At 40.5% G+C, this 26,613-nt stretch overlaps 2 protein-coding genes and 4 non-coding genes across 7 annotated transcripts in view; 1 reads left to right on the top strand and 5 right to left on the bottom strand.

The window, feature by feature from the left end:
- gabbr1a (gamma-aminobutyric acid (GABA) B receptor, 1a) overlaps nucleotides 1-13,505 on the top strand; it is a 103,911-nt gene extending 90,406 nt beyond the window's left edge. For both annotated transcript variants that reach the window (XM_058053844.1, XM_058053843.1), the window contains 7 exons: nucleotides 267-383; nucleotides 3,076-3,186; nucleotides 8,591-8,684; nucleotides 10,955-11,082; nucleotides 11,170-11,298; nucleotides 11,431-11,574; nucleotides 11,666-13,505. In XM_058053844.1, coding sequence (XP_057909827.1) covers nucleotides 267-383; nucleotides 3,076-3,186; nucleotides 8,591-8,684; nucleotides 10,955-11,082; nucleotides 11,170-11,298; nucleotides 11,431-11,574; nucleotides 11,666-11,941 — 999 coding nt within the window. In that variant the 3' untranslated portion in view covers nucleotides 11,942-13,505. The remainder of the gene's footprint in view (nucleotides 1-266; nucleotides 384-3,075; nucleotides 3,187-8,590; nucleotides 8,685-10,954; nucleotides 11,083-11,169; nucleotides 11,299-11,430; nucleotides 11,575-11,665) is intronic.
- On the bottom strand, nucleotides 9,905-9,976 carry trnaq-uug (transfer RNA glutamine (anticodon UUG)). Its single transcript has one exon. It is a non-coding gene; the product is annotated as a tRNA-Gln (tRNA).
- Nucleotides 10,084-10,155, bottom strand: trnap-ugg (transfer RNA proline (anticodon UGG)). Its single transcript has one exon. It is a non-coding gene; the product is annotated as a tRNA-Pro (tRNA).
- On the bottom strand, nucleotides 10,263-10,334 carry trnaq-uug (transfer RNA glutamine (anticodon UUG)). Its single transcript has one exon. It is a non-coding gene; the product is annotated as a tRNA-Gln (tRNA).
- On the bottom strand, nucleotides 10,442-10,513 carry trnaq-uug (transfer RNA glutamine (anticodon UUG)). Its single transcript has one exon. It is a non-coding gene; the product is annotated as a tRNA-Gln (tRNA).
- A 7,767-nt stretch (nucleotides 13,506-21,272) lies between the features above and the next one.
- Nucleotides 21,273-25,831, bottom strand: tnfb (tumor necrosis factor b (TNF superfamily, member 2)). Its single transcript, XM_058053850.1, has 4 exons — nucleotides 25,415-25,831; nucleotides 25,284-25,335; nucleotides 25,120-25,179; nucleotides 21,273-22,736 (listed from the first exon to the last, which is right to left on the bottom strand). The coding sequence occupies exons 1-4, from the start codon at nucleotides 25,601-25,603 to the stop codon at nucleotides 22,270-22,272; spliced, it is 768 nt and encodes a 255-aa protein (XP_057909833.1). The 5' UTR covers nucleotides 25,604-25,831; the 3' UTR covers nucleotides 21,273-22,269.
- Nucleotides 25,832-26,613: the final 782 nt, after the last annotated feature.

Raw genomic sequence — 26,613 nt, 5'->3', positions numbered from 1 at the left:
TTGCTTTTGCTGAGCTGTAAAGACAGCTTTGGGTATCTTTGGATTTGGAATTAGTGGACCACCTTTGGGTCAAAGTTCAAAGTGTATTCATGCTCACACAGCACCCAAAGGATGCTTCTTTGCTCTTCCTTGCTCTTCTTTGCTCTTAAATTGACATTGATTTCCTGTTTGTATTAGATTAGTTTGTCAATAAAGTTCAGTCAGTATCTGACACGACGAGACCAGCAGTCAGGAATGACCAACCCCTTCATTCTTTACCGCCACAGTTCCGCCTGTGGCTCCTCGGTCTGGGCTTCAGCCTGGCGTACGGCAGCATGTTCACCAAGATCTGGTGGGTCCACACGCTCTTCACCAAGAAGGACGAGAAGAAGGAGAAGAAGAAGGTAAGGCTTCGCAAACGTAGCGTCTCCTAGCATCTACTACTGCTACCGCTCGTGCCGCAACAGTTAGCATTTGGCTAACCGGAAAAAACATCTTTCCTCATCTTCTCATCGAATCACTGCTTATCTCCTCATCCTCTCATGTCTCCATTTTATCATTTCCTCATCTTCTCATGATTACTGCTTATCTCCTCATTCTTTCATGTCTCCATTTTATCATTTCCTCATCTTCTCATCGGATCACTGCTTATCTCCTCATCCTCTCATGTCTCCATTTGATTATTTGCTCATCTTCTCATCGGATCACTGCTTATCTCCTCATTCTCTCATTTCTCCATGTCGTCATTTCCTCATCTTCTCATCGGATCACCGCTAATCTCCTCAACCTCTCATGTCTCCATTTTATCCTTTCCTCATCTTCTCATCGGATCACTGCTTATCTCCTCATCCTCTCATGTCTCAATTTTATTATTTCCTCATCTTCTCATCGAATCACTGCTTATCTCCTCATCCTCTCATGTCTCCATTTTATCATTTCCTCATCTTCTCATGATTACTGCTTATCTCCTCATTCTTTCATGTCTCCATTTTATCATTTCCTCATCTTCTCATCGGATCACTGCTTATCTCCTCATCCTCTCATGTCTCCATTTGATTATTTCCTCATCTTCTCATCGGATCACCGCTTATCTCCTCATTCTCTCATTTCTCCATGTCGTCATTTCCTCATCTTCTCATCGGATCACCGCTAATCTCCTCAACCTCTCATGTCTCCATTTTATCATTTCCTCATCTTCTCATAGGATTACCACTTATCTCCTCATCATCTCATGTCTCCATGTCGTCATTTCCTCACCTTCTCACCTGTTACCTCTTACCTCCTTGTCCACTCATTTTGATGCCCTACTTCAAATTTGATTCACCATCTTCTCATATCCTCCTACTCTCATTTCACGTCGCTCTGACCTTCCCATCCTCTCATCTTTGTCATTCACTCATCCCACATCCTCTCATGTCATCTGGTTCTCAACTGGTCACCTATGACCTCCTCATCCTGTCATTTCTACTTCCCCCGTGCTTCATCCTCACTCTCCATCTTCTCATATCCTCCTCTTATCTCATGTTGTTGGTATTTTTCCATCCTCTCATCTTTGTCATTTGCTCATCCTCTCATCTTGCCGTTTTCTCTTCTGGTCACCGCTTAACGTACCTCCTCATCAACTCATCTCTCCGTTCTTTCATCTTCCCACTTGGTCACACCCTCTCGTCCTCTCATGTACCTCATACTCTCCTCTACGCTTTCTCATGTCTTCCTATTTCCATCTCATGATGCATGATCTCATCTATCCTCTCATTCTTGTCATTTGCTCATGTCAGATCCTCTCATTTAATCTTTTTCTCAACTTTACTTTCTCATCCTCCCAGCTACGTGTCCTCCTCACCTCATCTCGTATTGCCTTTATTTCTCCATCCTCTCATCATTATGATTTGCTCATCCAACATCCTCTCATGTCCTCTCGTGTCCTCTTCTTCTCATCTGGTCACCACTTAACTTACCTCCTCATCCTCTCATCTCTCCATTTTTTCATGTCATCATTTCCTCATCTTCTCATTTGGTCACATCTTACCTCCTCATCTTCTCATGTCCTTCTTTATATTTTATTCTGGTCACCTCATAAATTCTCATCTTCTCATAGCCACCTGTCGTCCTTCTATCCTTTCATCCTTGCATTTTGTTCATCCCACACCTCTCCTCTCTAGTTTCTCATGTCTTCTCATGTTGTTCTCATGTCTCTGTCCTCTCATTAGCTCATGCCAGATACCCTCATGTCAATGAGAGTATCGTGACACCATGACAACTGAAACTCTCCCATCTTGTCATGTCCTCCTGTAGTCTCATACAGCTCTTCGCTCTCTATCCTCTCATTTTTGTCATCTTTTTTCGATTGGTCACCTCGCACCTCCTCATCCCCTCATCAATGTCATAACTCTCATCACTATATATAGCTAAACTAAATAAAAAAATGTATTATAACTATATAAATCTTCTCATGCCCTCTTCTTATCTCATGTTGCTGGTATCTTTCTATGGTCCCACTTTCTCTCCTGCCATCTTCTTCTCTTACCTTCTCATCCTCAGTTAGTGGCCTCCGCTCTTATAGTTACTGCACGTCATTAAAGGCCTGACCTCAAATAAATGCCTCCTTTTTTCAGACATTGTAAGCTCCAAATGTTCATCTTTCCTACTTCCCCAGCTGCCTTGAATGCAGCATAAAGCAGCTGCAGTACAAAGCCTTTGCATTCATATAGAGATCAATCATGCTGCAGCCTATGATATGATATGATATTCCACCTCCTAATCACCACAATGAGAAATATGTGTAATATTTATGAATATGCATGGAGAGTATTAACACTGCGTGCGATATTCTTACTCTTAGAAATGTACTCGGAAGCCCCTTGCGGGGCTTTAAAGGGGAGGAATGTGTTTGTGCTTCCCGACGCCTTCAGCCTTTTAGCAGGAAGTCGAAATAAAGCAGCACAGTTGCAGTGGAGCTGGCTGATGTTATGGATGCATGGAATCCATCAAGGACAATATTGCCCGTCACCACGTACACACACACACACACACACACACACACACACACACACACACACAAGCAATAACTGCGTCCTTTATGTATCCAACATACAGCAACACCTGGAGCCGTGGAAACTCTATGCAACAGTCGGAGTGCTGCTGGCCGTGGACTTCCTGTCACTCGTCATCTGGCAAATTGTGGATCCGCTGCACATCACCGTGGAGGTAAGGGTTAAAGGTCAAAGTGCATCTCCAATGACACCTTGTGTTACTAATAATGTTTTACTGCTGATTACTAAAGAACGGAAAAACATAGAAACAAGCTTTTTTTGTGATAAAAGATCTAAAAAAAAATTTTATTCATTCAGGATTTTAATTTTATTTTTAATTTTTTTGCAAAGTCAAAGCTGATAAAAATAATATGCTTTTAATATGACTAATAAAATGAAATTTAACAAATATTTAATCACATTTGAGTGGCTGAATTCAGATGATGTTTACACATTTCAATGAAAAAAAGAGTATATCACATACTTTGCATGGAAAACGGCACACGCCGTTTTTCAGCCACGTTTCTATGGAGGACCAAAACTGCCAAAATAATAAATAAATAAATAAATAAAAGTGAAAATAAAAACAAAAATGAAAAAAAAAATTCTAAAAATTAAATACACAAAAATAAATATAAATGGAAATAAAAACAAAAATAAAAAAATATATACATAAATAAATAAATAAAAGCAAAAATAAATACAAAAAATAAAAAACAAGATTCAAAAATTAAAGATAAATACAAAAATAAATGTAGAAATAAATACAAAAATAAATATATAAATAGAATTACATATCAATAAATAAATAAAAGCACTCTGCTCTCATATGTATTTATTTCATGCAGCAGACAATGTCAGCTTGAAATGCAGAAGGAAAAACTATTCAAATGAGGGGGCGGTCCTAAGTGTGTCTTGGGTTGAACTGTTCGCCTATTGGTTGATCGACATGTGAGTGCGAAAATCGACTAGGTATGCCTGCAAACGGCCACAGCAAGAGGAAGTCACCACACCACTCTCAATGGCGGTAAATATGGCTGCAATCTCCAGGGATCTCCGTTTGCTAGCAGATATTTCGGATAATGCTTCCCCGGATTACCTGCTTTTCCGGGTGGAAGCCTTATTGGAGCCTGATCTCTCTCCTCCCCGACTGAGCTTTTTCGCACTCACATGTCGATCAACCAATAGGCGAACAGTTCAACCCAAGACACACTTAGGACCGCCCCCTCATTTGAATAGTTTTTCCTTCTGCATTTCAAGCTGACATTGTCTGCTGCATGAAATAAATACATATGAGAGCAGAGTGCTTTTATTTATTTATTGATATGTAATTCTATTTATATATTTATTTTTGTATTTATTTCTACATTTATTTTTGTATTTATTTTTAATTTTTGAATCTTGTTTTTTATTTTTGTATTTATTTTTGTATTTATTTATTTATATATGTATATATTTTTTAATTTTTGTTTTTATTTCCATTTATATTTATTTTTGTGTATTTAATTTTTTGATTTTTTTTTCATTTTTGTATTTATTTTCACTTTTATTTATTTATTATTTTGGCAGTTTTGGTCCTCCATACATTTCGTGCGTCGGCAAACTTTATAGATGAGTTGAATAGCCAGTGGAGTGCAGTAGAGATCGCCCCCTACTGGTTTATTATATATAGTTTTTATTTAATCAACATGTCAGCCAGCAGAGGGCGCACTAGCTCCACATGCGTTTACTAAAGGTTCGCTAAATGAATGCTTGTGTCTATTCATGGAATTTTAAATACATATTTATATTCATACGTTCGTGATGTAAGTATTTTGTTATATCATAGAAAATATCTCATCCTCATTCATCTTTTAAAAGCTAGATGAGTATGCATGCATTTCATTATTCAACCTTCATTTACATGTAATACATGGCAAATATGGCTGCCCTCATCTTCTCATCTCTCCTTCTTCTCATTGTGCCATTCGCTCACCCCAAATCCTCTCATGTCATCCTTTCATCTTCTCATCTCTCCATCTTCTCATTCTGATTCATTCGCTCACCCCAAATCCTCTCATGTCATCCTTTCATCTTCTCATCTCTCCATTTTCTCATTGTGAATCATTCGCTCACCCCAAATCCTCTCATGCCATCCTTTCATCTTCTCATCTCTCCATCTTCTCATTGTGCCATTCATTCACTCACCCCAAATCTTCTCATGCCATCCTTTCATCTTCTCATCTCTCCCTCTTCTCATTCTGATTCATTCGCTCACCCCAAATCCTCTCATGTCATCCTTTCATCTTCTCATCTCTCCATTTTCTCATTGTGATTCATTCACTCACCCCAAATCCTCTCATGTCATCCTTTCATCTTCTCATCTCTCCATCTTCTCATTGTGATTCATTCGCTCACCCCAAATCCTCTCATGTCATCCTTTCATCTTCTCATCTCTCCTTCTCATTGTGATTCATTCGCTCACCCCAAATCCTCTCATGTCATCCTTTCATCTTCTCATCTCTCCATCTTCTCATTGTGATTTATTCGCTCACCCCAAATCCTCTCATGTCATCCTTTCATCTTCTCATCTCTCCATCTTCTCATTCTGATTCATTCGCTCACCCCAAATCCTCTCATGTCATCCTTTCATCTTCTCATCTCTCCATTTTCTCATTGTGAATCATTCGCTCACCCCAAATCCTCTCATGCCATCCTTTCATCTTCTCATCTCTCCATCTTCTCATTCTGATTCATTCGCTCACCCCAAATCCTCTCATGTCATCCTTTCATCTTCTCATCTCTCCTTGTTCTCATTGTGCCATTCGCTCACCCCAAATCCTCTCATGTCATCCTTTCATCTTCTCATCTCTCCCTCTTCTCATTGTGATTCATTCACTCACCCCAAATCCTCTCATGTCATCCTTTCATCTTCTCATCTCTCCATCTTCTCATTGTGATTCATTCGCTCACCCCAAATCCTCTCATGTCATCCTTTCATCTTCTCATCTCTCCTTCTCATTGTGATTCATTCGCTCACCCCAAATCCTCTCATGTCATCCTTTCATCTTCTCATCTCTCCATCTTCTCATTGTGATTTATTCGCTCACCCCAAATCCTCTCATGTCATCCTTTCATCTTCTCATCTCTCCATCTTCTCATTCTGATTCATTCGCTCACCCCAAATCCTCTCATGTCATCCTTTCATCTTCTCATCTCTCCATTTTCTCATTGTGAATCATTCGCTCACCCCAAATCCTCTCATGCCATCCTTTCATCTTCTCATCTCTCCATCTTCTCATTCTGATTCATTCGCTCACCCCAAATCCTCTCATGTCATCCTTTCATCATCTCATCTCCCCATCTTCTCATTCTGATTCATTCGCTCACCCCAAATCCTCTCATGTCATCCTTTCATCATCTCATCTCCCCATCTTCTCATTCTGATTCATTCGCTCACCCCAAATCCTCTCATGTCATCCTTTCATCTTCTCATCTCTCCACCTTCTCATCTCTCATCCTCTGTCCTAATGTCTCCCGTCTGTATTTTGTAATTTCCTCTTCCACTCATCCTGTCATCTCTCCATCTTCTCATCCTTTCACTCTCTGTGTCACACCCTCTTTCTCTTATCTCTCTACTCTGTTATCTTTCAATGTCTCATCCCCTGTTCTTTCACGTCATCCATTTCTCATCTCTTTTAATCTCTCCTCCTGCGGTTTGTCATCATCTCATCCATCTCACTTTCATCTCATCTCCTCCGCCTCCCTTTCATCTCATCATTTTCTCATCCATTTGTCTTCTCATCCTTTCCTCTCTGTTTTCTTCTGTCCTTGTGTGCTAATCCTCTCGTTTTGTTGTCATACCTTGTCTCATGCCGTCTTTCTCATCCCTTTATCTCTCTCTTTTGTCTTGTATCTCATCTTGCCATCCTGTCTTCATCATTCCCTATCCTTTCATGTCGTCCTTTTCTCATCTCTTCATTATCTCATCTCATCGTTTAATCTCTCATCCTCCGGCTTGTCATCATCTCATCCCTTCCCCTTTTATCTCTCCATCTTCTCATGTCTTCATCCTTGCATGTCGCATCTTCTGAACTCTCTCTCATCTTGTCATGTGATCATTCGCTATGCTTCCATGTCATCCCTTTCTCATCTCTTTATCATCTCATCCACGCCCCCTTCATGTCTCTGCCTTGTCACTTTCATGTCGACCTTTTCTCATCTCCTCATCATCTCATTTCATCATTAAATCCCTCCTCCTCCATCGTGTGGTCATTTCCTCTTGTCATGTGATCATTCCCTATCCTTTCATGTCGACTTTTTCTCATCTCTTCATTATCTCATCTCATCGTTTAATCTCTCATCCTCCGGCTTGTCATCATCTCATCCCTTCCCCTTTTATCTCTCCATCTTCTCATGTCTTCATCCTTGCATGTCGCATCTTCTGAACTCTCTCTCATCTTGTCATGTGATCATTCCCTATGCTTCCATGTCATCCCTTTCTCATCTCTTCATCATCTCATCCACGCCCCTTTCATGTCTCTGCCTTGTCACTTTCATGTCGACCTTTTCTCATCTCTTCATCATCTCATCCACGCCCCTTTCATGTCTCTGCCTTGTCATTTTCTCACCCATCTCTCATTTTTTATACTTTCATGTCGACCTTTTCTCATCTCTTCATCATCTCATCCACGCCCCTTTCATGTCTCTGCCTTGTCATTTTCTCACCCATCTCTCATTTTTTATACTTTCATGTCGACATTTTCTCATCTCTTCATCATCTCATCCACGCCCCTTTCATGTCTCTGCCTTGTCATTTTCTCACCCATCTCTCATTTTTTATACTTTCATGTCGACCTTTTCTCATCTCTTCATCATCTCATCCACGCCCCTTTCATGTCTCTGCCTTGTCACTTTCATGTCGACCTTTTCTCATCTCTTCATCATCTCATCCACGCCCCTTTCATGTCTCTGCCTTGTCACTTTCATGTCGACCTTTTCTCATCTCTTCATCATCTCATCCACGCCCCTTTCATGTCTCTGCCTTGTCATTTTCTCACCCATCTCTCATTTTTTATACTTTCATGTCGACATTTTCTCATCTCTTCATCACCTCATTTCATCATTAAATCCCTCCTCCTCCATCGTGTGGTCATTTCCTCTTGTCATGTGATCATTCCCTCTCCTTTCATGTCGACCTTTTCTCATCTCTTCATCATCTCACTTTATCTTGGAATTTCTCATCCTCCTGCATGTCTTCATGCATCCTCTGAACTCTTTCTCACGTCATGTTTCTTTTCTCATCTGTTCATGAAATCATGAAATCCCTCATCCTGTCATTGTTTTATCTCTCCTTTTCTCATTTCATCATCAAATTGCTATCTCATGCCATCTTTCTCTCATGTCACCATCCTGGGCTTCTCGCCATGCTTGAATGTATCCGTCATCTCATGTCTTCATCTTCTTCATCATCCTGTATCCATTCCCTCACTGCTCTTCCTTCATCCTTTTTTCTCACTCTCATCCTCTCATGTGTTTGTCCTCTCGTCATCTCATGGTGGTGGTGGTGGTGGTGCTGGACTTGCTGCTGGCGTGAGTAGAAGTTCACCAGAGAGGCCCCCAAAGTGGACTCTGACGTCCTCATTCAGCCATTGTTGGAGCACTGCAGCTCAGAGAAGATGAACACGTGGCTTGGTAAGTCTGTCTTCGTCCTCTTCTTCTTCTTCTTCTTCTGATGGTGCATGTTGTTTCTTCTTAAAGAACAATAGCGGTGCTGAAGATGGGTATGGTGGTTAAGTGGGTCACAAAGTGGGCCAGGGCCCTGCGAGCGTTTCCTCTGAGAGCAGACAAGGCGACACAAAGAAACAACGGACGGTGTGAAGACGCCTCAAACGTGCTTCACTCTTTTATTCCCTTTTCGCTTGTCAGTCTTCATGGCGCCGAGTGACTTCTTACGCTTTCAACTTCTAAATGAGGCGCAGCAGAGCGCACCCTTCAAACGCACATTGTTAAAAGTTGTACAAGTGCAGATATCTCTGAAAGTCCACATATTTTTGGTTGTATTAACATTTAATGAGGCGGCACGGTGGTCTAGGGGTTAGCGCGCAGACCTCACAGCTAGAAAACCAGGGTTCGATCCCACCCTCGGGCATCTCTGTGTGGAGTTTGCATGTTCTCCCCGTGCATGCGTGGGTTTTCTCCGGGTACTCCGGTTTCCTCCCACATTCCAAAAACATGCTAGGTTAATTGGCCACTCCAAATTGTCCATAGGTATGAATGTGAGTGTGAATGGTTGTTTGTCTATATGTGCCCTGTGATTGGCTGGCCACCAGTCCAGGGTGTACCCCACCTTACGCCCGAAGACAGCTGGGATAGGCTCCAGCACCCCCCATGACCCTTGTGAGGAAAAGCGGTAGAAAATAAATGAATGAGTTCTCCTCCTAGTTTGTGTGGAAGTGGTAACTTTTTGGCTTCTTATTTTGTCTTTCCCCACCCTCGGCCATCTCTGTGTGGAGTTTGCATGTTCTCCCCGTGCATGCGTGGGTATTCTCCGCTTTCAGAAGGCGTGGTCAAACTGGAGGTCTCTGATATCACACGTGGGCTGATTTCCTGAAATGGCCAAACGTTGTAGGTCAGATACGCTTTCTGTTCTTCCACAAGTTCTGCTTCTCTGACAAACTTCAGGAAGAAGTTATTGGAGTTGGTGATTCCAGGCAAGAGGAAAAACACTTTATGATTCAAATCCCCCAAATCTGGGTGGAACCTACATTTTGTGGCTTCCTAATGAAAACCCCAAATATCTAAATGATAGATTTTTTGAAAGCAGGAAGGTAGATTTCTGTCTTTGGAAGAACCAGTTGTGGTGCACAAAAGCTGTCCTGAAAGCGGACTTTGGTCGCCTGATACACCAGTTGAGGTTCCACCGAGACTTGAACTCGGATCACTGGATTCAAAGTCCAGAGTGCTGACCATTACACCATGGAACCTACATTCTGAGACTTCCATATCAAAGTCCCAAATATCTGAAAGAGATATTTTTGAATGCACAAACCTGGTCTTGAGGGTGGATTTCTGTCTTCGGAAAAGAAAGTTGAGGTTCCACCGAGACTTGAACTCGGATCACTGGATTCCAAGTCCAGAGTGCTGACCATTACACCATGGAACCTACATTCTGAGACTTCCATATCAAAGTCCCAAATATCTGAAAGAGATATTTTTGAATGCACAAACCTGGTCTTGAGGGTGGATTTCTGTCTTCGGAAAAGAAAGTTGAGGTTCCACCGAGACTTGAACTCGGATCACTGGATTCAAAGTCCAGAGTGCTGACCATTACACCATGGAACCTACATTCTGAGACTTCCATATCAAAGTCCCAAATATCTGAAAGAGATATTTTTGAATGCACAAACCTGGTCCTGAGGGTGGATTTCTGTCTTCGGAAAAGAAAGTTGAGGTTCCACCGAGACTTGAACTCGGATTACTGGATTCAAAGTCTAGAGTGCTGACCATTACACCATGGAACCTATATTTTGAGACTTCCAAAATGAAAGTCCCAAATATCTGAAAGAGATATTTTTGAATGCACAAACCTGGTCCTGAGGGTGGATTTCTGTCTTCGGAAAAACCAGTTGAGGTTCCACTGAGACTTGAATTAGATCACTGGATTCCAAGTCCAGAGTGCTGGCCATTACACCATGGAACCTATATTTTGAGACTTCCAAAATGAAAGTCCCAAATATCTCAAAGAGATATTTTTGACTGGACAAAACTGGTCCTGAGGGTGGATTTCTGTCTTGGGAAAAACCAGTTGAGGTTCCACCGAGACTTGAACTCGGATCACGGGATTCAAAGTCCAGAGTTCTGACCATTACACCATAGAACTTAATTTGGTCAAATGAAAACATATCCAGTATCTCCAGGTTTCTGCCGTGTCTTCAGCTGACCTGTGCCCCCCCCCCCTGCAGGTGTTGTTTATGGCTACAAGGGTCTGCTGTTGCTGCTCGGCATCTTTCTGGCCTATGAGACCAAGTCTGTCTCCACAGAGAAGATCAACGACCACCGGGCGGTGGGGATGGCCATTTACAACGTGGCTGTGAGTGAACACATTTAGGAAACACTCCATCCCTCCTCTTCTCTGTCCTGTTGTCACAGTCGTGGTCTCCGTCCGCATCCCCTGCAGGTCTTGTGTCTGATCACGGCCCCAGTTACGATGATCCTGTCTTCGCAGCAGGACGCCTCCTTTGCTTTCGCCGCCCTCGCCATCGTCTTTTCCGCTTACATCACTCTGGTGGTGCTCTTTGTGCCAAAGGTACTCTTATTTTGACACTTAGCATTAGCTTAGCATTGAATAACAGCACACAGGAGGAAACACCGCCCCCTTGCAGGGGCATCCGAGCGCTCTTTGACTTTGCATTAACTTCCTGTTGTTGCGGCGGTCCAGATGCGGCGCCTCATCACACGCGGCGAGTGGCAGTCAGAGCAACAGGACACGCTGAAAACGGGCTCGTCCACCAACAACAACGATGAGGAAAAGTCCCGGCAGCTGGAGCGCGAGAACAGGGAGCTGCAGAAGATCATCCAGGAGGTGGCGCCATCGGACAGATTATGACGTGAACGTTACGTTGTGTTCAGGCGTCCCTCTGGACTAAACGATGTCTTCTGTTTGTTCTTTCTAGAAAGAGGAGAGGGTGTCAGCGCTCCGCAACCAGCTGGCCGAGAGACAGGCTCTACGCAGCCGCCGCCGACCCTCCACGGGCCAGAACCAGAACCACAATGCACCGCCGTCGTCCCAAACGGACCCCAAGTCCCTGCTCCCTCCGCCGGGCTACCCGAGCACGGACAATCACTCTCTGCCGCCGTCCTTCTCTAACTCGTCCAACTTGTACCCGGCCGAGAGCAAGATGAGCCGCAACCACTGCCACAACAGCCAGATCCCGCTTCTCTACAAGTAGGCGGGGCCAGCAAGGAGGCACGGCAGAGTGGGGCGGAGCTTTGTCACCGCCGGATATTGTGACTTTCACATTATTCCGCCACGCCGCTTGACGGTATACCGGGCTCCTCCTCCCACCCGCCTCCGCCCCCTCATGGTTTGCGATGACCGGTAGCCACGGCAACAAGCACATCTCAGACTAGCAGCACAGGAGCAACCATCGTTGCTATCCTCCTCGAACCCGGGGACCGTTCTTTTGTGGACACGTCGCGTGTCTGGGCACACACACACACACACACATCGATGTTCTCTGTGATCCTGTAGTCCTGTTTTTGTCAGTCGTGTGTTCACTCGGCCGTGCGTCGTGAAATAGCCATAACAATGGAGGCAGGACGAGGAACTGGACAATAAATACATAATCAAATAAAAATCAAAGACGTTATGCTGACACACGAAACCAGACGACAAATCAGTTTCCTGCATGCCTGCTTATGTAAATAAACATTAAAAGCACACTTGGGGTTTTTTTTTTTTTTAATTCACCAGATTTTACTCATCCTTGTTTTGTTTTTTTTTTTTAATACTTTAAACTGGACAATTTTATTTTTTGTTTGCTTTTTCTGTTTATAATGAACAGTTGAAAGGTGAAGTCATGTGACATGTTAGTCTGCACGAGCCTTTAACACAGGGGTGGGCAAACTTTTTGACTCGCGGGCCGCATTGATATAACAAAATTTCCAGGGGGGGTGGGGGGGGCAGACTATATATTTTACACGTAACAGTCCACCTGGTATTATTGTATCTGTAAATTGTCATGCAATCTGCTATTATTATTTATTATTTTATATTTAAATATAAAAAAAAATAATAAAATATTATAATTAAAATAAAATTAAAATAATTATTATATTATTATTATGTAAAATATGCAAATATAACAATATTATTATATATAATTAATATAATAATTAGCATTAATATAATATAATAATCATAATAGTTATAATAATAATATAATAATTATTATTTTTATTATTATTATGTGCTTGTGTCTCTTTTTTCAGGAGCACTTTGTAAACAACAGAACATGTCAAACAACGAAATTGATACAACCATCAAAAGGTTGGCTCAGGCCATGATGCCAGGTTGTATGTTGAGTTTAAATGAAATACTTTTGAAAGATTGGGCGGGCCGTATTCAAACACTTGGCGGGCCGGATGTGGCCCCCGGGCCGTAGTTTGCCCACCCCTGCTTTAACACAAGCAATGACATTTTCACAGGTTAACCCCCTTTTCTGTGATTTCAGTGTGCACTTTAAGCGCCCGCAGAGTTCATGTTGACTGTGGTTGTTGTCATGTTAGCTCAGGGCGCGGGGAAGCTAAATGAATGAAATGGGCCATATTTATTATACTCACGGAGAGTGCAGTTATCAGTGTATCATGAGAAGGCAGAACCACGCCAGAAATCTTGGGAAATATTTGTATTCACAAAGTAATATATTATCTAGGCTCATAAATGTTAATATATTTCAAAGTATGTGTATGCAAAATATGTGAGTACTATAAATAAAATTGTTTTTTTTGTCATTCTCAGGTATTTTGGTGTTTTGATGGTTCTTGTTCAAATGATTAAAGGAAGGAATGAAAACATATATATATATTCAAATCACATGGTAAGAATGTTTTCATTCCTTCCTTTAATCATACAGTAAAGTCTCGTTATATCGATATTGTTCTATAGTACAGAACAATGTCGAGCAGCTTAAATCAATCTTTGCTTAAGGATTTCAATACCAAAAAAAGAACACGGCGAACGGCTGCTTCCAGTCAACTTTATTTTTCACACTTCCACCACCAGAGCGCAGCACACACACTGATTCCCGCACTTCCTGGTTCGCAGGTCATGCTCAACCCGCCCTACATAGCTGGCCAAACACATGCCTGCAACAGAAGAACCAACTGCGTTCGTGGTTTCTCTCGTGTGTATAGAATAAAAAGATATCTGAATACAACACAATTAAATACATGTATTTGTACGCTTGTGTCTTCGTTGGAATAGGTGTGTATGCTATGTCAGTTGGTTCTTCTGTTGCAGGCATGTGTTTGGCCAGCTATGTGGGGCGGCTTGAGCATGACCTGTGAACCAGGAAGTGCGGGAATCGGTGTGTGTGTGAAAAATAAAGTTGACTGGAAGCAGCCGTTCGCCGTGTTCTTTTTTGGTATTGAAATCCTTAAGCAAAGATTGATTTAAGCTGCTTTTGTATCGATATAAGCAGACCAAATTGGCTGGCGGGAGATGAAAAGGGCATCGTAGTCACCGGGTATCGTACTAACGGAACTAATTATATCATAAAAGACTAGAAATTTGCTGGGAAATGAAAATAGTATCGTAATAAGCAGTAATTCGTTAGTATATCGATATAACGAGACTTTACTGTATATATATTTGATTAAGGATCAACATTATGATTTAGACATTTCCATTTCATGAAAGTATGTTATGATTTGCCCCAGTAAAGAAGTTCATGACAGGATTCGGCGACCACTAGGTGGTGCTATATTCTTGTTTCAACTCTACGTTGCTTCATTAGAGGAGTAGAAGAATAAACAAACTTGCCAGTAGCGATTTTTTAAAAAACTGTTTTTTTTTTAATGTATATAAAATGTTCTCGTTAACTTTATCCGTGTTGGCTAGCAGTCCAAAGTGTAATTTGGAGATTCTTCGTTGCTCCCGGCGATGGTTTATCCATCATGCACTGTGCCAACATTGTTGACAAGTTAGCTTCAATGCTACCACTTGTTAGCACCATTTGTTGAGGAATATTCACCTCGGTTAAGGTAGGAGGATATATTTTATTTTTTCATGGTGTGGATTGTTTGCTGTCTTTATTATATACAGAAACAGTTTTGCTAGAAACAAGCCCACAAATATTGCTCATATTGAGGTGACAGATGTCCACTATCTCCTGGTGTCAAATAATAACTACAAATCTGGTGCATTTGTTTTCTAATTTTAAAGGAGGCGCTACTGAGTGACTGAGGGACCCCAGAAATACCCCGTTTTTGGCCTGGCTCATGTGGTAGAGTTGCTGTCTTCCATCCTGAAGGTACAGTAACTAGTGTCTTTGGGCCAAATATCAAACTCCCATTTGGTCCAGATGCAGTGATGCTTCACCAGTATGGAGGACCAAAACTGCCAAAATAATAAATAAATAAATAAATAAATAAAAGTGAAAATAAAAACAAAAATGAAAAAAAAAATTAAATACACAAAAATAAATATAAATGGAAATAAAAACAAAATAAAAAAATATATACATAAATAAATAAATAAAAGCAAAAATAAATACAAAAATAAAAAACAAGATTCAAAAATTAAAAAGAAATACAAAAATAAATGTAGAAATAAATATAATATAAAGATATATAAATATATAAATAGCATTACATATCAATACATAAATAAAAGCATGAAAAAATCAAAAAATTAAATACACAAAAATATATATAAATGGAAATAAAAACAAAAATAGAAAAATATACATAAATAAATAAAAAGCAAAAATAAATACAAAAATAAAAAACAAGATTCAAAAATTAAAAATAAATACAAAAATAAATGTAGAAATAAATACAAAAATAAATATATAAATAGAATTACATATCAATAAATAAATAAAAGCACTCTGCTCTCATATGTATTTATTTCATGCAGCAGACAATGTCAGCTTGAAATGCAGAAGGGAAAACTATTCAAATGAGGGGGCGGTCCTAAGTGTGTCTTGGGTTGAACTGTTCGCCTATTGGTTGATCGACATGTGAGTGCGAAAAAGCTCCGTCGGGGAGGAGAGAGATCAGGCTCCAATAAGGCTTCCACTCGGAAAAGCAGGTAATCCGGGGAAGCATTATCCGAAATATCTGCTAGCAAACGGAGATCCCTGGAGATTGCAGCCATATTTACCGCCATTGAGAGTGGTGTGGTGACTTCCTCTTGCTGTGGCCGTTTGCAGGCATACCTAGTCGATTTTCGCACTCACATGTCGATCAACCAATAGGCGAACAGTTCAACCCAAGACACACTTAGGACCGCCCCCTCATTTGAATAGTTTTTCCTTCTGCATTTCAAGCTGACATTGTCTGCTGCATGAAATAAATACATATGAGAGCAGAGTGCTTTTATTTATTTATTGATATGTAATTCTATTTATATATTTATTTTTGTATTTATTTCTACATTTTTTTTTGTATTTATTTTTAATTTTTGAATCTTGTTTTTTATTTTTGTATTTATTTTTGCTTTTATTTATTTATTTATGTATATATTTTTTATTTTTGTTTTTATTTCCATTTATATTTATTTTTGTGTATTTAATTTTTTGATTTTTTTTTCATTTTTGTTTTTATTTTCCACTTTTATTTATTATTTTGGCAGTTTTGGTCCTCCATACACCAGTAGGTAAGTGTGCTGACGGTGTCCAAGCACTTTGAAGGTAAAAAAAAGCACTTTTGTGTATCATTCACTAAATTCTACTGCACTCCAAACCAAGTCGTATTGTTTTTTTTTTGTTCTTTGTTGTTTTTTTTTTAGTCAACTTTTTATTGCTACGTCATGGGACTGCCACCAAACAGTCATGGCAACATCCTTTTTGGAAGAATGGTTCCATATCATTAAAACAAACAGTTGACCAAATACACGCGGTGACATCATAGAGGAAATAAAAAGCAGAGAACATGTGCCGAGGAAAGAACAATAACAAAATATTTCAACACGGTGCAAGACTGTGACGTCACACTGTGTGATTTTTTTTCTATTGTAATACACACGCCATAACTGCTGGTGTGTCCCAGCCCAATGCAGCAGTGGAATGTGGTGCGATGGAGCTTTTTACAGTGTGTGTGTGTGTGTGTGTGTGTGTGTATGTGGGAGGTGTTGTATAGGTGTCACAAGGGGGGAAAACCCGTTGTGGGCTGAGGCTTCTGTGGGTCTCTACCTGACACAGCAACACTCAAAGATGGAGGAAATTCCCAGTTTGACCTCACACAAGGGAATATTTGCACGGATTTGGGGCTGTTTGACAACTTCCCCTCTTGAATGAGTGCATGTTTATTTATGGCTAACTATGGCAATGATTGATACGCTCTTGATGCATGTCGGTTTTAAAAAATATTATTCAAATGCAGCCGCTGTAAAATCCCTTCACTGTTCCTCCTCAGTGAGTTTGGTCACCATTTTATTCCAAATGGAAAGATGATCCAGCATTTTAAAAAAAGACTTTGTTAGGGTGCTAAAGTTGCTTAAGCTGCTCGATTATTAGCCATTAAGGAGAGCAATAACCAATATTTGGAGCAGATATTCATTTGCAGTGTAAAAGTTAGCGTTATTATTAGCCATTAAGGAGGGCAATAACCAATATTTGGAGCAGATATTCATTTGCAGTGTAAAAGTTAGCGTTATTATTAGCCATTAAGGAGAGCAATAACCAATATTTGGAGCAGATATTCATTTGCAGTGTAAAAGTTAGCGTTATTATTAGCCATTAAGGAGGGCAATAACCAATATTTGGAGCAGATATTCATTTGCAGTGTAAAAGTTAGCATTATTATTAGCCATTAAGCAGGGCAATAACCAATATTTGGAGCAGATATTCATTTGCAGTGCAAAAGTGTAAAAGTTAGCATTATTACTAGCCATTAAGGAGGGCAATAACCAATATTTGGAGCAGATATTCATTTGCAGTGTAAAAGTTAGCATTATTATTAGCCATTAAGCAGAGCAATAACCAATATTTGGAGCAGATATTCATTTGCAGTGCAAAAGTGTAAAAGTTAGCATTATTATTAGCCATTAAGCAGGGCAATAACCAATATTTGGAGCAGATATTAATTTGCAGTGCAAGTGTAAAAGTTAGCATTATTATTAGCCATTAAGGAGAGCAATAACCAATATTTGGAGCAGATATTCATTTGCAGTGCAAAAGTGTAAAAGTTAGCATTATTATTAGCCATTAAGGAGGGCAATAACCAATATTTGGAGCAGATATTCATTTGCAGTGCAAGTGTAAAAGTTAGCATTATTATTAGCCATTAAGCAGGGCAATAACCAATATTTGGAGCAGATATTCATTTGCAGTGCAAAAGTGTAAAAGTTAGCATTATTATTAGCCATTAAGCAGAGCAATAACCAATATTTGGAGCAGATATTCATTTGCAGTGTAAAAGTTAGCGTTATTATTAGCCATTAAGCAGAGCAATAACCAATATTTGGAGCAGATATTCATTTGCAGTGTAAAAGTTAGCATTATTATTAGCCATTAAGCAGGGCAATAACCAATATTTGGAGCAGATATTCATTTGCAGTGCAAAAGTGTAAAAGTTAGCATTATTATTAGCCATTAAGGAGGGCAATAACCAATATTTGGAGCAGATATTCATTTTCAGTGCAAAAGTGTAAAAGTTAGCATTATTATTAGCCATTAAGGAGGGCAATAACCAATATTTGGAGCAGATATTCATTTGCAGTGCAAAAGTGTAAAAGTTAGCATTATTATTAGCCATTAAGCAGGGCAATAACCAATATTTGGAGCAGATATTCATTTGCAGTGCAAAAGTTAGCATTATTATTAGCCATTAAGCAGGGCAATAACCAATATTTGGAGCAGATATTAATTTGCAGTGCAAGTGTAAAAGTTAGCATTATTATTAGCCATTAAGCAGGGCAATAACCAATATTTGGAGCAGATATTCATTTGCAGTGCAAAATTGTAAAAGTTAGCATTATTATTAGCCATTAAGGAGGGCAATAACCAATATTTGGAGCAGATATTCATTTGCAGTGCAAAAGTGTAAAAGTTAGCATTATTATTAGCCATTAAGCAGGGCAATAACCAATATTTGGAGCAGATATTCATTTGCAGTGCAAAAGTGTAAAAGTTAGCATTATTATTAGCCATTAAGCAGAGCAATAACCAATATTTGGAGCAGATATTCATTTGCGGTGCAAGTGTAAAAGTTAGCATTATTATTAGCCATTAAGGAGGGCAATAACCAATATTTGGAGCAGATATGCATTTGCAGTGTAAAAGTGTAAAAGTTAGCATTATTATTAGCCATTAAGGAGGGCAATAACCAATATTTGGAGCAGATATTCATTTGCAGTGCAAAAGTTAGCATTATTATTAGCCATTAAGGAGAGCAATAACCAATATTTGGAGCAGATATTCATTTGCAGTGTAAAAGTTAGCATTATTATTAGCCATTAAGCAGGGCAATAACCAATATTTGGAGCAGATATTCATTTGCAGTGCAAAAGTGTAAAAGTTAGCATTATTATTAGCCATTAAGCAGGGCAATAACCAATATTTGGAGCAGATATTCATTTGCAGTGTAAAAGTTAGCATTATTATTAGCCATTAAGCAGGGAAATAACCAATATTTGGAGCAGATATTCATTTGCAGTGTAAAAGTGTAAAAGTTAGCATTATTATTAGCCATTAAGCAGGGCAATAACCAATATTTGGAGCAGATATTCATTTGCAGTGCAAAAGTGTAAAAGTTAGCATTATTATTAGCCATTAAGGAGGGCAATAACCAATATTTGGAGCAGATATTCATTTGCAGTGCAAAAGTTAGCATTATTATTAGCCATTAAGCAGGGCAATAACCAATATTTGGAGCAGATATTCATTTGCAGTGCAAAATTGTAAAAGTTAGCATTATTATTAGCCATTAAGGAGGGCAATAACCAATATTTGGAGCAGATATTCATTTGCAGTGCAAGTGTAAAAGTTAGCATTATTATTAGCCATTAAGTAGGGCAATAACCAATATTTGGAGCAGATATTCATTTGCAGTGTAAAAGTTAGCATTATTATTAGCCATTAAGGAGGGCAATAACCAATATTTGGAGCAGATATTCATTTGCAGTGCAAAATTGTAAAAGTTAGCATTATTATTAGCCATTAAGGAGGGCAATAACCAATATTTGGAGCAGATATTCATTTGCGGTGCAAGTGTAAAAGTTAGCATTATTATTAGCCATTAAGGAGGGCAATAACCAATATTTGGAGCAGATATTCATTTGCAGTGTAAAAGTGTAAAAGTTAGCATTATTATTAGCCATTAAGCAGAGCAATAACCAATATTTGGAGCAGATATTCATTTGCAGTGTAAAAGTTAGCATTATTATTAGCCATTAAGGAGAGCAATAACCAATATTTGGAGCAGATATTCATTTGCAGTGCAAAAGTGTAAATGTTAGCATTATTATTAGCCATTAAGCAGGAAAATAACCAATATTTGGAGCAGATATTCATTTGCAGTGCAAAATTGTAAAAGTTAGCATTATTATTAGCCATTAAGGAGGGCAATAACCAATATTTGGAGCAGATATTCATTTGCAGTGCAAAAGTTAGCATTATTATTAGCCATTAAGCAGGGCAATAACAAATATTTGGAGCAGATATTCATTTGCAGTGCAAGTGTAAAAGTTAGCATTATTATTAGCCATTAAGCAGGGCAATAACCAATATTTGGAGCAGATATTCATTTGCAGTGCAAAAGTGTAAAAGTTAGCATTATTATTAGCCATTAAGGAGAGCAATAACCAATATTTGGAGCAGATATTCATTTGCAGTGCAAAAGTGTAAAAGTTAGCATTATTACTAGCAATTAAGCAGGGCAATAACCAATATTTGGAGCAGATATTCATTTGCAGTGCAAGTGTAAAAGTTAGCATTATTATTAGCCATTAAGCAGGGCAATAACAAATATTTGGAGCAGGAAATGTATTCACAGTAAATAAAGTGAACATGTATATAGTTCAAACACAACAAATCATAGCAGGAGTTCGCAGTAAAAATGTAAAAATTCCCTGGAAAGCTCCCAATCACACACACTGGCTTCTACAATCAACCTTGGATATATCGGATTCAATTGTTCCCACTGGTTTTGTCCGATATAAGCGAAATCCGTTATATGCGTATACCGGAAAATGTCTGTTTTACGCATATATCGGATTTATATACGGTATATGCGTAAATGGGATTTTATCCGTTATAAAAAGGCACTTCCTTGACTATGTTTCCAATGTACCTGGACGCGCAGGCAACGCTGCAAACGCTGCAAATGACGTCGTATAGCGGCCTGTCACGATTCGGCGAATCGGAGCGCCACGATGCGGCCATCCGATATATGCGAGGGAAATTTCATGGAAATGCATTGGAACGGGACTGGAGATTTTGTCCGAAATAGGCGAAATCCGTTATAAAAAAATCTGATATATGCAATGAATTTTTATTGGAAATGCATTACAGAAAAATCGCTTCTTTTTTATCTGTCCGTTGTGAGCGAATTTCCGATATATCCGAGTCCGATATATCCGAGGTTTACTGTAGTATGATGGAAACGTGGCTGCCACCAACTATTCATACACCAACTCTCTTGCCCCAGGGACATAAGCACTGGTATGGTATGGGGAGTGAGCATTGAACCGCCAACCCAAAAATGCATAAATAAATAAGTAATGGTAATGGTTTTATTTCATTTGAACATGCATCAGATTCCAATTGAGTGCATCCCATAATCAGTTCCCAGTTCCACATGTCCAAAAGGAGTAGGAAGAATTTGGAGATTTTGTCCGAAATAGGCGAAATCCGTTATAAAAAATCCGATATATGCAATGAATTTTTATTGGAAATGCATTACAGAAAAATTGGTTCTTTTTTATTGTCTGTCCGAATTTCCGATATATCCGAGTCCGATATATCCGAGGTTTACTGTATATGTAAACCAAAATAGAGACCTCAAGAAGTGAAGGCATTGTGACAAATGCCGAGCAACTTGTATGGAAACATTCACATCATCGTTATGGCGAGCCATGTATTGCATATCGTATCCTGTAATGAGGTACCCGGATATTCCCAATTTATTTATAACACAGGCGTTTTGTTGTTGTTGTCGTATGGAAAAACTTTACTCTCCATAAATAGCACCGTGTCCCGATGCTTTAAATACAAATAAATACAAATAAATAGACAACAGATGTAAACTGGTACAGTTCATAAAGATGCTAAAGTTCATCTCCATTGAGATTCAAAGACTTCATCATCACGTAGATGAATAAACGTGCAGAGAGGAAACCAATAAATACAAATACATCCATCAATCGTTCCATATACTAGTATAAACCACTGTGATTGGCTGGCAACCAGTCCGGGGTTAACCTGCCTCTTGTCAAAGTCAGCTGAGATAAACTCCAGCTCACCTGTGACCCAGATAGGATAAGCAGTAAAACAAAAACAGTCTTGTCGTGGGAACAGTTCTCTGCGGGGCAGGCCACACTTTGAGCTGGGGGTCAAAGTGCAAAGACGCCAAAGAAGGTCTTGCCACCGTCGGTTTCCAGCTCCGACAGCTGATTGGTCTCCGTCCACAGCCGGTCGCCCTTGTTGAGCTGGAAGACGGCGCCCAGGTACAAGGCGTTGTACCAGCCCTGTTTGCCACGCTGGTCGTTCTCGGCCGAGGCACCCTGCTGGCAAGCCGACCTCACCGCGCTCATCAGGGATGCCTTGCGCCCCACCGAATCGGAGTACCGCCAGATCCTGTGGCTGAGTGGCATTAAGTACTTGCTCGTGCCCGCATCCTCCGCATCCTCCTCGGTACAGGACACACGAAAGGACGCCTGGCTGTAGACGAAGTAGAGACCGGTGTTCGGGATGGAGATCTGGTTGTTGAGCAGGCGTAGGCCGCCTTGAGCGAAGGCCTGACCCTGACCGTTCCTCCACTCCAGCTGATCTGGTACACTCTGACCTTCAGTGTGGATCCCTGGAAAAAAAAACACAAGTTTGTTTGTTTCGGCTTTTTCCTGATGGAGTCGCCACAGCGATTTTTGGCTTAAGCCCTTTTTATTCCAGATGCCCTTCCTGACGAATACCCATGATGCTTACTAGTGGAGATGCGAAAGTCCTCCAAAGTCCAGAACGCTAACCACTACACCACGGCAGGCTTGTGTATACAGTAAACCTCGGATATATCGGACTCGGATATATCGGAAATTCGCTCACAACGGACAGATAAAAATGAAGCGATTTTCCTGTAATGCATTTCCAATAAAAATTCATTGCATATATCGGATTTTTTTATAACGGATTTCGCCTATTTCGGACAAAATCTCCAGTCCCGTTCCAATGCATTTCCATGAAATTTCCCTCGCATATATCGGATGGCCGCATCGTGGCGCTCCGATTCGCCGAATCGTGACAGGCCGCTATACGACGTCATTTGCAGCGTTTGCAGCGTTGCCTGCGCGTCCAGGTACATTGGAAACATAGTCAAGGAAGTGCCTTTTTATAACGCAGAGGTGGGCAAACTACGGCCCGGGGGCCACATCCGGCCCGCCAAGTGTTAAAATACGGCCCGCATGTTCTTTCCAAAATATTTCGTTGAAACTTAACATACAACCTGGCATCCATCATGGCTTGAGCCAACTTTTTGATGGTTTCGGTAGCTTTTTTATTCATTCATTTTCTATCGCTTATCCTCACGAGGGTCGCGGCGGGTGCTGGAGCCTATCCCAGCTGAGTCGCCAATTAACCTAGCATGTTTTTGGAATGTGGGAGGAAACCGGAGTACCCGGAGAAAACCAACGCATGCACGGGGAGAACATGCAAACTCCACACGAGGGTGGGATTGAACTCGGGTCTCATAGCTGTGAGGTCTGCACGCTAACCACTCGACCGCCGTGCAACCCGTACTTTTTGTTTTTATTAATTTGTTTATTTGATGTGGTCTGCTCGCCTATTTCGGACAAAATCTCCAGTCCCGTTCCAATGCATTTCCATGAAATTTCCCTCGCATATATCGGATGGCCGCATCGTGGCGCTCCGATTCGCCGAATCGTGACAGGCCGCTATACGACGTCATTTGCAGCGTTTGCAGCGTTGCCTGCGCGTCCAGGTACATTGGAAACATAGTCAAGGAAGTGCCTTTTTATAACGGATAAAATCCCATTTACGCATATACCGGATATAAATCCCATATATGCGTAAAACGGACATTTTCCGGTATACGCATATAACGGATTTCGCTTATACGTATCGGACAAAACCAGTGGGAACAATTGAATCCGATATATCCAAGGTTTACTGTACCACTTTCTGGCCACTTTAGGTGCATAACTAAGATGGGATCAAATGATTTTACAGATTTCATGTACTTCTTCAGACAGTGAATCAACAGCGCTCCCGGGGCTTTTGGCCCCAGTGACTACCCCCATCCCTAAGTGGATGTGGCAAGTGCTTATTTAGCAATACTCGTATTGGAAAGGACTGAACAAAGACTGATCGATCAACTTTGCGACATTGAAAGACCGAACAAAGACTCATCCAACATTTAGGGTTTGAACAAAGACTGATTCATCAGTTTTGCAACATTTAAGGACTTGACAAAGACTCATCCAACATTTAAACACTGAACACATACCGAGCCATGGGTTTTGCAACATTTAACGACTGAACAAAAAAGGCTCATCCATCGCTTTTGCAACATTTAAGGACTGAACCACCAAAGTTTGAATTTGGATCACTGGATTCAAAGTCCAGAGTGCTAACCATTACAACGTGGAACCACATAATTAATACATAACTAATATAATCATGCTCAATTTGAATTGACGCTGTCAGAGAGGTTCACATAACAATATGTCAATATGGACAATCTTCCTTTTAGGTGTACACGTGTAATGGTTAGTACTCTAGCACTTTAGATCCGGTCATCTGATTTCAAATCTTGATGGAACCCTCAGGAAAATCAACCTTCATAACAAATGATCTTTGGGGTTTTCATTAGGCATCAACAACATAGAAATAGTTCAGAGCTAACAAGGTTCCTAACCCGTGGTGGAATTGGTTAGTACTCTAGTCTTTGAATCCCGGAGGTCTGAGTCCACATCTTGGTGGAACGTCGGCGGTTGCTTATAACAAGCAAATTCACTTTGGTTACAAAATCGGTTTTAAAAAAAAGTAACTTTCATTATGCGGCAACAGCACGTGGTTTCCATTGTGTAACGGTAAGCACTCTGGAGAAACTTCATTCATGACCGTAAATGCTCAATTTTCATTAGATATGATAAACCGTGCCAAGAGGAATTTTTTGACCTAATTAATGAACTTTGTGATGTTGTGTATGAATGATTGAAACCACGTCTCACCTTCTAAATGAATGGCTGCCTTGGCTTTACTGCTGATTCTCAGTAGTGTGTCGTGAGGATCTGAAGAGAGGGCCATAAACACAAACATTGTCTAAAATAGGTCCAGATTGCCCCCCCCCCCCCCCCAAAAAAAAAACATGAAATCAAGATATGAACAAAAATACCTGTGTCATTCTCTGGGTCCTGGACCAGCGCCTGAGTCGGGCCTGCAGACATCTGGATGTCAGGAAGTAGCAGAACATTAGAACGCTGAAATGCATTCACGGCTTCGGTCAAAAAGAGTCTTTGTCAGTACCATGGGCTCGGATCTTCCTTGCCAGTACCAGGCGAAGAGCAGGACCAGGCCTAAGCACAGGGCGGCCACCAGGAGGCCTGCGGACAACTTCCACATCCATCCGGCCAAGGACCTCCTCTCCACCACCACCACCCTCTTCTCCTCCAGGGGCGCCTCCGGGTCTGCCGGTGCCGAAGTGTACATCATCATGTTGTTTGGCTGTGATGCTTGCACACGCTAGGCCGGTTTGTCTTAGCTGTGCTACTAGCGGAGTGAAGCAGCAGCCAGAGGGCCTGGCCTATTTATGCCCGTGTAGGAGGGAAACTCCCGTGATGTCACTGTGAAAGTGGAGACAGGACGCAGCCAAACGAGGAAACCTGGACCACGCAGGAAACAATGCAAGAAAATTCACTTTGCTGGAGTTCTTCCAAAACATGGAAGCTGATAGCACCCGTGGTCAGTTGGTACTTTTTTTTGTTTGTTTTTTTTTTAACAAACGCAGACACATATTGCAGACAAGGCACTTAGACTCACCACTAAATGTGAAGGTTCCGACCTCAAACCAACAATCCACAAGTCATCCACAGTTTGAGGTTATTTATACACACCGAGAGTAACGTGTCCAAAAAAAAATCCACATGATCCCACAGAGAATGCGCTGAAAAGTTGGCATTGGCACCGGACACCTCGACCATGCGGAGTGGATCATTACCGTGGAACCTCCAAGGTGAACACAGTCAAACTCGGACTCGGCAAGAACTAAATTTTAAACACTTCTATGCTAGGACTACGTTATACTAGCCATAGCATTTCAGTATGTGGAATCAAACTAGGGAATGGATTGAGTAAGGAAATCAAACAATTAGATTGTTCATTATTAAAAAAAAAAACACAAAATAAATGTCTATTTTATTAGTTAATTTGAGTGTAAAGGTGACTATAGGGGTGTTATTTCATGTCTAGGAGGGCTCTAATAAAGTTAAAAAGCATATTTAGAAGGTGGTAAAAATGTCGTACTTCGGTACGAGGTGCATTATATAAAAAAAAAAACCTTAAACTGTATAATGGAAAGCAGGAAGTGAACAAATGTAAGAGTTAGTGATTGTAAAAGTACCAGATGGAGGGGTAGGATTTAATATACGACGTCAGCCACCTTTCCATCCAGCGCTGCCCACACCGGTGTATGAATGGTTGGTGGCAGCCACGTTTCCATCATACTA

This window comes from Doryrhamphus excisus, chromosome 17 (genome assembly GCF_030265055.1).
Source record: "Doryrhamphus excisus isolate RoL2022-K1 chromosome 17, RoL_Dexc_1.0, whole genome shotgun sequence".
In the NCBI taxonomy this organism is placed as follows: domain Eukaryota; kingdom Metazoa; phylum Chordata; class Actinopteri; order Syngnathiformes; family Syngnathidae; genus Doryrhamphus; species Doryrhamphus excisus.
Note: the sequence above shows the minus strand (reverse complement) of the source record. Positions and strands in the feature narration are given on the sequence as shown.